At 38.6% G+C, this 12053-nt stretch overlaps 1 protein-coding gene across 11 annotated transcripts in view; it reads right to left on the minus strand.

Annotated features, from left to right (window-relative positions):
* Window positions 1-12053, minus strand: part of CACNB2 (calcium voltage-gated channel auxiliary subunit beta 2) — a 376515-nt gene that overhangs the window by 32635 nt on the left and 331827 nt on the right. For all 11 annotated transcript variants that reach the window (XM_026015848.2, XM_026015826.2, XM_026015822.2 and 8 more), the window contains 3 exons: window positions 9856-9978; window positions 7538-7674; window positions 3471-3547 (listed from right to left, as the gene is read on the minus strand). In XM_026015848.2, coding sequence (XP_025871633.1) covers window positions 3471-3547; window positions 7538-7674; window positions 9856-9978 — 337 coding nt within the window. The remainder of the gene's footprint in view (window positions 1-3470; window positions 3548-7537; window positions 7675-9855; window positions 9979-12053) is intronic.

A 12053-nucleotide genomic window follows, 5' to 3' on the forward strand; every position in this document is an offset into this window, starting at 1 on the left:
TCTTCCAATCGTGGCAGATCACCTGACAGCCATCACATTTTTTTTTCCAGTTTGGAAATTATTATGGATATTGGGTGACTCAGCCTTTTTGAAAACTAGGATCTCTCGTTCAATTGTTCCTTTGGTTCATCTGATGAGGTCGACGATGCGTGATGGAGTGGGACTCCCCAGCACCGTTTGCACCACATTGCACGTATGAAGGGCCGCTTGCAGAGCAAGCAGGGAGGACTCCCTCTCCAGTGAAAGGAGTAACAGACCGAGTTAATTCCAGGTATTTAGTGAGACTTACCTAGTAAATAAGTCTTTCTCCTTATACCGCCCACACATATCGATGCACTGCAAGGCTCAGTACGTGGTGTGCGACAGAAACACTGTAAGTTGAGGCTGACTTTTACATAACCCTGTAATGCTCTTCCCTAAATCCTAACTTGGGAAGAATGCTGTTAGTGTCTGCCTGGATACTATGGAGAGGATCCAGGTCAGTTTTCTCACTATCTCTAGATCTACCTTAACCAAGTCAGATCGGTTTCTCTTCTGGTGGTAAATTCCCATCTACTTTTACCTTTCTCCTCTTTTCTTGGGCTTATAAAGGCCTTCAAGGGATGGTAACTTCCTGAAAGCCTCTCCGAAACAGGATTCCTGCAGGCGTGTTAGTTGACAGGACGCTGGCAAAGTTCATGCATGAGATTTTATGATCTGGCCATTCAGTCTGGTCTGCTGTGACCAGTGGGTGGATTTTTGAAATATTTTTTCTAAGTAAAAGTGGAAATGCATACAAAGTTTAGCTGTAATATTGCCCAGATGTTTGGCAACCCACACGTAGCCTGAGAGCCCAAGTCAGGTTTGAAATTTACCTATATTTGGATGCAAGGGCTCAAAATCCCAAATTGAGAACTTTCTAGTTTATTAGTTCTGACTTCTGGTTAACTTAAATTTAAAAGCATCTGGGCTTATTCCCAAACATAGGGAATTCTAAAACATTTGGCCACTTTCAAAACACATTAAAGAAATTTACTAAGACAGTTAAGAAGCATGTTCAACTCTTTTTCATAGTTCCATATACTTTATTAGACTCAGATGGTTACCCCTTTTTTGTTTCATACTTGTATCTGCAGACCTTGGCAAATATTAGTATTTACTTGGTAAAAACTACTTTCATAAATATTAAAATAGTTTATTTTCTTAGTCCTCAACAGAATGATGTTTCTTTACTTTCTTTCCTTTTTTTTTTTTAATTTTTAATTTTTTATTTTATTTTATTTATTTTTTTTGGTGGAGAGCCTTGGAAACATTTTTTTTTTTTTGGAAACATTTTTTGAGACCTAAATTGTAACTTCATCTTGGACACTTAGGTCCAGTTGAGTGGCATGCTGGGGTGACCTGTGTGGGTACGCACATGTAGGTACGGGGAATGTGTTGTGTAACCGGCTACTACCCCATTACCCAGATGCGAGGTGGAAATTTCTCCTTTTCCAAATCCTTGAGAACTTCCAAGTATATTTGCTTTAGGCAAACACTTATATTCTTCGGTCCAGCAATGGGTGAGGTGAATGTAGATGGGGCCTCTGGGGGATACAGGTGAAAGTTACATCTCTAGGCCAATCCACACTGGATTGGTTAGGCAGTTTACCCTGGAAGGTGGGGTGGGGGAAACTTCTCTGTAGAAATTTTCTAGATTTTTCCTTTAGAGAAGTTGAGGTATTAATATGAAAATTATAGCAGGTTCCCAATGTGCCTACTGCAAATTTTGTAGCTGGCAAATGTCTCCAGTCATTAAGTGACAAGTATTTTCTGTTCTTGGTATCAGAAAAGTTATTCCAAAGTCCTGTATCTATATAACACTTGCATCAAGTTTTAAATCATCCTTACTTTATTGTAGTAAATTAAACTTTAGTTTTAGTAGTGACAAACATCTGTCTAAAAAAATGAAATATTATTTTTACAAACACACTAACTTACTCTTCAGAATGCATGTGGCCTGCTCTCCTGATATTACCAAAACCATGAGACGGCTACAGTATGGTTTAAAGAAATCGAAGAATTTTCCTGGTCTACAGGAGTGGCGCTGACATCTGTGGATGGAGCCGCGGTTCTCTCACTATATGATGTAACATTTCCCCATTTCAGGAACCTGGTGACAGTCCTCTCGAGTTTCTGAGGCAGTTTTTAAGATACATACAAAGGGTACAGCTTTAGATCATAATCTCTGTAACTTCACATGTTTGAGGAGGAGCGGAGATAAGCCTGTGCATTCACTAAACAGCTCCCCTCCCCCTGGTGGAGGGAAGACATACGCCTCACATAAGACATAAGCCCTAAAAGGGCTTCCATCTCCATTTCAAACATACTATTTTACTTAATTTGGGGCAACTCAGAATTACTGCAAGCTGTACATACATGGTTTTTGGAATCAATATGCATCCTAAAATGATTTATTTCTTATTGTGCTCAGATCTTGCACTTAAAAAGTTCTATCATTTTTATTAAGAAGCCTTCAATTGGTCTCTAAAAGCTGCCAACATTCAGGAATGAGGCATCATCAAGAGTAATAGGAGAATCCTGTTTTTAAGACAATTAGTTAGGGTGCAACTACTCCCCTAACTTGTCCACAGACACACACTCTACCCAATTCCAGCTTTCTCAAAATCACACAAAGAATCATTTTGCTCTAGTACTCTGATGGGGAGTCCTTGCAATCTTATTCTGACTCAACCGCTTCTCTTAGCAAACTAAGATTCTGGTGATCATGGGCTTTCTGCAATTCTATCAATTAATCTCCAATTTATATACAACTCCAAGTTCTACACAGATTGGTAGAGTTGCCAGATTTAACAAAGAAAAATATAGCCAAGTTTGAGTTTCAGATGTTTTTTTCCTACTGTAAATATTTCTCATACAGTACTTATATGAAAAAAATTATTCATTCTTTATCTGAAATTCAAATTTTGCTTACCATAGTGCCCTTCTCCACTGCCTTGGAAAGAAAACAGGAGTCCCTCTTCCTACAAGGGATTCTCTTTTTTCAATACTTCTACTCATCTCTGACACCCTCCACAGAGTCTTTGGGGTAAAACTCAGGTTAGGCCAGTCACTCCATCATCACTTTATTCTCCTTTTCCTACCTTTCAAAAACTTTTATCTTTCTTCTGTCTTTATTTAACTTTGAGGCTTGACACTGTGCTGGGCACCAGAGTGGGAGGTGTGTAGGCATAAAAAGTTAAATACACTCATCACTTTGGTCATCTAAACAACTTACAGGGAACACACAGACGTACTTCCTTTTTTCAAAGCCCTGAAAAAAAAAATCCCCGTGTTGTTTCTTACTCCACGTAGGCATTCCTATTTCTGATCGCTTTTGATCCTTCTAGGGTTCACACACTGAACCTGTCTATGTAGATTCACACAACTAGGTGAGATTGAGGAAAGCATGAAATGCAGAATGTGCCATTCTGCACTCATTTCCTACTTACCGGATGATGGCGGTGTAGATTTTCTGGAGCTAGGTACTATGTCACCCAAACTGGATGATGAATTTCCTCCTGATTTACTGGAGTAAAGCAAAAATTTATATTACACTTGACACTTATTTCAGATATTAAAACATTTGTATTGCTCAATAAACATGATTAGTCATTGTGTTTTTTACTGAATTTTAAATTTGCCTTTCCTACAAGGAGACAAATAGTAATCTCCCAGTGGAGATTCCTGGAGTACTTGAAACAGCCATGTAATAGTCTCTGTTTCAAATTCAAGGTTTAATTTTAAAAGGCCCTGGGAGAATGGAAGAGAACTAGGGTGATTTCTGCAGCCCTCACATTCTCTACCAGCATCACAGAGAGACAGCAGCAGAGATTTCCTTTGCTTCTTAGGTCAGAGACCCTCTGAAATAATGCAGAGAACCTTAAGGTTAATGACAAGACTTATGGTTTTTTTCTTGTTTGGTTCTCTTCTTCTTTTTTTTTTTTTGGTTCTCTTCTTTGTCTTAGCTTGGTTACTTCTAATGTGTTAAGACTGAAAGTACTGAAGCTTTTTGAGCAGCCTATAAAAGAAAAACACAGCAATACTAAACTTGCTAATCTTTACAAGATACACAAAGGAACATGACAGTGTGACATGATTTAACCCTCTGACAGCATTTAGCATTTGGAACATGTCTCAAGCATGACCAACATGGAGGATTCAACTTTGTTCATTGAGGTACAATTTGAAGAGCGTGTACATTGGGACCAGTAAATCCTAAAATTTGATATGTAATATGCCAGTGTTTTAGAAACTTTAGACTTAACATCAGAACCAGAGCATTTATGCTTTTACCAGCATCCTGGCACGCTAAATGTACTATGACTAAAAGGCCCCCCTTCACAGATGAGGACAATGGAAAGAAGTAGCGAGTGACAGGCAATTTTGGCAAGACAGTCTTACTGTCTAACATTTTTATTATCAGAACCAACCCTGGGTCCAACTGAATCTGCTACAGTGTCTATGCACCAAAGGGCAATGTTTAAGTTACATAAATATTAATATGAAAAAATAAATTCCACGAAAACACCAGTAACCAGGCTGAATTGTATTGCTACTATTCTGGCATTTTAATGTGTAAAACAGACCAACATCAAAAACTTACAGCAGCTAGAAGGAGGCCTCTGTATCTTTTTGAAGTTCTTAAGAGATACTCCAGTACATTTAACAAGGATACCAGACAGTATGTAAAATTAATAAAAAGTGGTATTTACAGAAGCAACTTCTGATTGTTTTATAAGAATATCCATTACCAGGACCTACACATTTTCTTCCAGAAGTTCTTTGTGTGTTTGGTTTTTATTTTTACTTCTTTCACAGTACCAAGTCTAACTTCAGTTCAAGCATGGCTCTGTTTTACATTCTCTTTGAATTTTAATAAAAGTCAAAGTATTATTTGAATTGTGTAAAAATTTCAAGGAACACCGCAAATAGTCAAAATGTTCAAAATGCAAATTTGCCCTTAACTTTTAATTCTAGACAAATGCCACATTCCTGAGCTCTGCCCCAAATTATTGCCTTTGATTTCTGTCAATTTTTATAATTTAAAAATCAGAGTTCTTGGGATCCCTGGCTGGCACAGCAGTTTAGCGACTGCCTTTGGCCCAGGGTGCGATCCTGGAGACCTGGGATCGAATCCCACGTCGGGCTCCTGGTGCATGGAGCCTGCTTCTCCCTTTGCCTATGTCTCTGCCTCTCTCTCTCTCTCTCTCTCTCTCTCTCTCTCTGTGACTATCATAAATAAATAAAAATTTAAAAAAAAAACCTTAAAAAAAATCAGAGTTCTTACGTACTCTGAATTCTAGTTATGTACTCAAAACTGTATTTCGAATGCTAGAAGACAAATGTAAAAATCTCTGAAAACAAGTAAAAATACCTTCATGTACTGAAGCAAAAGCTTAGGTAAAAAGGACAAAATAAAATCAAGAAAATCAAAAGAGAAGAATATATAGTTGTAGGAAAGGCAACCTAGCTCCCTAGAATAAGTTATGAGATGCTACTCCCCAAAGTATTAGCCTTTTAAGGGGGAAAAAAAAAGAAATAGCAGAACAATCTAATATAGTAAATAATAGCAATGGCAATATTAATATGTTTTGTCCTTACTGTCCCAGGCCCTCACTATATGATGTACAGGGTAACGCTGTAGTCTGTCTGAGGTCAGGCTACAGTCACATCTATCGAGTTTTCATCAGGGTTCTACTGCCTAGTAGTAGTGCAAACTTGGTCAAGTTCCCTACCTTTTGTTGCCTCATCTATGAGGTGGAGGCTCTGATACTTATTGTTTCCGCAGATCCTTATAAAGCTGAGCTGATGATTCACATCAGACCAGGGATGCCCACTCGGGAGGCAGAGGACCATGGGCTTCCTTAACAATTTTGGCTAAAAGTTTCCCTTCCTACTCTTTGAGAAATAGTTTTCCTTTCTTGGTTTGTACATGAATAAGCAGAGAAAGATGTACAAGTTTATCTCTGCAAAAACCCATCCCAAATTTTCCATAATCCATTCTATAAAACACTATTGCAAAAGACATGAAACAAGAAAAATTTAAGATAATTTTCGTATATACATGAAAAATATCCCCATCCCACTAACCTAGATTCATAGGATACATTAACATATTAAAGGCTCAGAAAAATCTTTAAGGTAATTAATTTCCTATTACCTAGTACTGTCCTAAACTTATTTGACCACGAAAACTCTTGAAAATGCTGAATTATCCCCAACAAATGAAGTCAATACAAATGCCCCCTATCTGAGATAACCTCAAACCTCAATGAACTATATATATCACCAAACTGAAACCAGCAATAACTATACCCTATAAAAATTTTCCACATTATAAAATTTTGTTAGCTAATATTAAGATACCAGTATCAATCCAGAGAATAGAAGAATACACACTAAAGCCAGTAGAATACTGGAAATTGTATGAATAGAATCAGATCTTCAACATCTTACAAGTAAGATGTGCAAGCTTTGTTGGTCTCCTCGCATCTACTTCTATATGACTGAACGCATCTCACAATCTGAGATCAGCCCATCAGCCAGGAATTAACAAAAGCCAAATATGGATAGAGGTCACCAAAAAGGGAAGAATTCCATCTGAACTAAGAGAGCCTGACAGTTACAAAATACTAAAGAAGATGGGTGTTCCAAACCAAAAAGGATCGTCTGTTTTACTTGTTTGCAGGTGCTTGACACACACAAAAATTCTTCTAATGCTAAAATTTTACCATTGACAAAGGATTTTGCAGCACTATAGAAACAAATAAAATCTAAGCTAGAAAAAATAGAAGCCCAGCTATTCACATTAGCGAAAAGATTTGCCCAAATCACATCCCTCCCCACAGGGCAAAGCAGGCCATGTTCTGGCACTGGCCTGTTCGATTTCAGATTCACTCCAGGTCGGAGTAGCTCTTCCAGTGATTCTCTTATGAGGGGGGCCCACAACTTTAAGAATCCTAGGATGGCTTATCCAGCCCCAGATTATTGCATAATTCATTTAATTGCTATCTGTGAAGGCAGTTTTAACTGGTTTCATCCTGGGTTTCCCTTTAAGGGCTTAGCAGTGGGTAGAATTGAAAATTGAGTTTCCCAAGTGAAGATGAAACTAACGGATCATGAGACTTGCTTTTTGCCTGGTGATGTCTAAGACCATCATTTCTAAAATGCCTCCCTGCCTCGCCAGGCAGCTACCGACACTGGGATTAGTCACCAAGGTTGCTCAGTGCAAGAATGTTTTCAGTAAGAGATTAGGACCTGAGAATTTCCTCTGCATTGTTGCCCCAATTTAATACTTTATTATTAATGAGAACAGTTAATATGATGTCCTCCCAAATAAGATGAAAATGAGATGCTGGGATGAAGTTTTTAAAATGCACGATTTGTGATGCCATCACTAAACTGTATCGCCAGTCTGCTTTTCAACAAATAATAAAGACGGTGGAACACAGAAAACAAGAAGACATGAATGATGGTATAATCTGGACTTTGATACAAATACTCAATATTCTCCTACCTGGAGTAGAATTTCCCTTGCTTGGCTCTCTGTTCATGCTGTAGCCTCATATTTTCTAGTTTCACTGGGCTTGGAATGAATCCGATTTCACAGCCTTCTTTCACCAATCGCCCTATCCACCAGTCATTGTTAAATTTCTAAACACAAAATCAAATTTGTTTGTGGTCAGTGCACAGAAGGTCATGTCTTCAGATTGTTTTTCTTCTACATTAACTATTTTCAATGGAAAGAAATATTATAGCAGTTACAGTTAACTATGCCTCAACATCACGACTGGAGAAACTCTAAGGGTTTCGTGGTTGACCATGTAAGAGTGAAGTACTGTCAACGGGGTCAGCAATCCACCGGCAATCCATTTTCTTTCTGTTTCCTGCTACTTGCTTTGAGAGTAGCCTGATTTCCAATGCAGCTTCTGTAGGATCAACTCCCCTTGTTCAAAGATGCACAGCCCTTCCTATCAAGAGGCCATTAGGAACCAGGGAGTGTTACAGAGTCCTCTTCTATAATCAGATTACTTAAAAAATATTAAGAGACAGTACCCACCATTTGCTTCGACGTGGATGGAACTGGAGGGCATTATGCTGAGTGAAATAAGTCCATCGGAGGAGGACAAACATTATATGGTCTCATTCGTTTGGGGAATATAAAAAATAGTGAAAGGGAATAAAGGGGAAAGGAGAAAAAATAAGTGGGAAATATCAGAAAGGGAGACAGAACATGAAAGACTCCTAACTCGGGGAAACGAACTAGGGGTGGTGGAAGGGGAGGTGGGCGGGGGGTGGGGGTGACTGGGTGACGGGCATTGAGTTGGGCACTTGACGTGATGAGCACTGGGTGTTATTCTATATGTTGGCAAATTGAACACCAATAAAAAATAAATTTATAAAAAAATATTAAGAGACAGAAATACTGAAATCTACCTGAAATATCTTGTGCTAGAGCAAAATGTCCCTTTGTATGAACAAGTTTATAATTACCATGGTACGCTGTTCACAGGATTTCTCCACTCATGTGATGCTGATAATTTCTCTCTTGCAGGTAGAATATTTCTCCTAAATCTTTATGATTTAGTTTTACTTCTCCCAATTGACTAGTATCTTTTCAGTCTGTTCTTGAACATTTCAAAGAAGACTATCCATTTTATTTTTCTTTTCCTTCCATGGTAGAAAAAAGATCTCTCCTTAAGCATCAGCCATCATGAGGGGACCTTGGGTTAACCCAACTTTGTATTGTAAAGTCAGATTCCAGGCATGCCATCATTTCTGAGAACTTCTATCTTTTCTTCCCAGCCAATATTTCATATCTCTTTCTAAAAGTTAACAAAATGGTAGGCTCTAAATTCTCTAGGCTCTTTTTTTTCTTACATGTATAAAAACATGTTTGAGTTGAGGCTAAAAGTATACCTGTCTACCTCTTTAATAAATGGAGTTTTAGAGTGTGGATTTATTTTTTTAAATACATTTTTATTATTTGTGTCTAGTCAGGCTCTTTTAATTGGCAGTCATCACCTCCTTCACCTACAGCCCATATCACACAGTAAGCATGAAATTTATATGTGTGCCTCATGACATATCATCCCCCAGATGCAAGTCAGTCCACTTGTCATTCCTGCAGGTCCAAGGAATTCTCATACTCACACACTGAGAACGTTATTCATGGGGAATTTCCGTTCTTTTCATATGATGTTCTGCACAGCAGGGATTTGATGTTGACTCAAAATAAACCTTAATTAAGGGTGAATTTTTCCAAGGTATGGATAAGAGTCATCGTTAACTGACAGGTGGAGACTTCTGGCATTGAGAGAAAGGAAGTGTCCTGCTATCTGCTTCCTGCCTCAGTGGCCCCAATTCCTACCATTCTCCTTCCACTGCAGACATTTACCACTGAACGAGGCCCAGGGCATTTGGGTGGTCTGCGTTCAGGCATTGTCAGCAGAGAGGAGAGATCATGAATTCTAGGTATTATTATTAACCTTTCCCAGATGGTTAAATGTGAGACGTGGGAAAACAACACAGAGCCAAGGTTAAAAATACAAAGAAAAAGTACAGGTTACGCACAAAAAAGGATCATCTACTCCAGTAATTCCCAATTTCTGGGTCACAGAGCCCAGGGGAGACCTGAAGTTACTGCAAGAGGCCTGTGACTTCTTTCTTCTTTAAAAGGGTTATATTTATATTAGAAAAGGTTGAGAGGCACTGCATTCGTGCGTGTTATACAAGTGCAGCTATACGCAAGGCTATTTCATGGCAATGAGAGAGAAGAAATGATGTTTCAAGGTGAAAACTCATGCAGGTAGAAATTAAAATGCTTTTCCTTACTTCCTTAACATGCAGAAAATCTTTTGCTTCGAAGGAGATGGCCATGCCTGGCACTGGGACGTCATCTTCATGGGCTGCACTATAACTAACATTTGTCCGAACAGCAAATGCAACGGGCTTTGTCTGAAGAGGGAAAAGAAAGGGAAAAACAAAAGTTAAAAAACAAGAAACAACAGAGTTCCTCCCTTTCCTCTCCATGATGCCAACAGGAGCCAAGTATCTATTGTCATCATTTTTGTTCTTCCACCTGTGTTCTTTATCACAAAACAGCTTATTATTATGACATGTGAAATCTTCACACTCTGAGCCACATGCCACCCATTTGTGAACTAGGAAAAGGCCACTGTTCTTTTTGAAAGCACTACAAATAATGAAGGTGAAGATGAAGTACGGGAACTTGAGTTTAAGACATAACAGCTTGTAACAACTAGAAATCAGGACACACACACAGAGGCATAAAATGCCCTGTTTTTCTTCAGTCTCAGTGAAAAAGACTTAGTAACCACCACCACCACCCCCAAACAGCTACTTTAATGAATAATTAATAACATAATTCTAGGAAGTACAGTGTTTGGAGTGAAAAAAGCCAGAGAATATATCTAATTCATGGCTGCAGGGCATTATGAAATCAATGGCCTTCAATTCTTTTTAAAGATTTATCTATTTTAGAAAGAGTGCGTGCACAGGGGGGAGGGGACAGCGAGAGGGAGAGAGAGTTTCAAGCAGACGCCACACTGAGCATGGAGCCTGATACAGGGCTCAATCTCATGACTCTGAGATCATGACCTGAGCTGAAACCAAGAGTTAGAAGCTTAACCAAATGAGCCACGCTGGAGCCCCATCAATGATCTTTAATTCTATTATTTTTCATCGTTGAGTTTGGTCAGCCATTGAACATGACATTATGAGTTGAGCCATCCTTCATTATTTGATGCTTTGCAAATTTACAGGTTATTTGTCCTCTATCTAGGCAATTCCTATTTATCTACAAGGTGAAAAAACAGATAAGCAGAGACATGATAAAAAGAGGTATTATCTTAACCGGCATTGTGTTTCTTCACATTGTGGGTATGTGGACCTTTTCTGAGCAGTTTCTCCCTACTAACGGAGCACTTCTTTGACCTGGCTTGTCAGGGAGGAAAAACAGCGATTTGGAATAAGAGCCCATCTTTTTTTTTTTTTTAAGATTTTATTTATGAGAAAGAGAGAGAGAGAGAGAGAGAGAGAGAGAGGCAGAGACATAGGCAGAGGGAGAAGCAGGCTCCATGCAGGGAGCCTGACGTGGGACTTGATCCCAGGGACTCCAGGATCACACCCTGGGCCGAAGGTGGCACTAAACTGCTGAACCACCCAGGCTTCCCAAGAGCCAATCTTTATTTCCAAATTTTCCACAGTTAATCTGTTCTATAAGATTGTTGTCTGGGTTGAGGAGTGAGCTAAGAGCCATGAAGTTACTCAGATCTATCCACAATATGCAGACTGAGAAAGGCTACCACATTCTGGATGAGGGCACAGTAGACATAAAATGGACATAAGTATATGAAATCCAGTTCTTGGTATCCACTATGACCTTTCGTGACATAAAAGGTCCTCTTCCTCAAATGGAAATAGGGACTTTAAAAAAAGAAAAAGGGGCACTTGGGTAGCTCCATAGTTGAGCCTCTGCCTTTGGCTCAGGTTGTGATCCCAGGGTCCTGGGATTGAATCCCACATCAGGCTCCCTGCAGGGAGGATGCTTCTCCCTCTGCCTATGTCTTTGTCTCTCTCTGTGTCTCTCGTGAATAAATAAATAAATTCTTTAAAAAAAATAAAAGAAAGAAAAAAAGAGTTGCCCGTAGTTCCATCACTGAAATACACATGATCTTTGATAGAGGGATGGTGCTTCCATTTATTTCTCAAAATTTCTTTAAATATAATAGATTTTACTCCCACAGCTATAATCATATTTCATTTTTTATCCAGTTTTTAAAGTAATATACTATTTCTTCTTGTGATATGCTTTTTAAATATACCACTTAAAAATTATTCCACTCATTCACCTTTTTTGCTATGTAGGTTTATAATTTTTTTCACGATGATAAAAATTCTACTTTGAAAAATCTTTATACGAAAAGCCTCTTTCTATTTAGACTTCTTTCCTTGGGACAGATTCCCAGAGGTAACATGAGTAAGCCATGAGTTATCAAGACCTTTTTAAA

This window comes from Vulpes vulpes, chromosome 2 (assembly GCF_048418805.1).
Source record: "Vulpes vulpes isolate BD-2025 chromosome 2, VulVul3, whole genome shotgun sequence".
NCBI classification, from domain to species: domain Eukaryota; kingdom Metazoa; phylum Chordata; class Mammalia; order Carnivora; family Canidae; genus Vulpes; species Vulpes vulpes.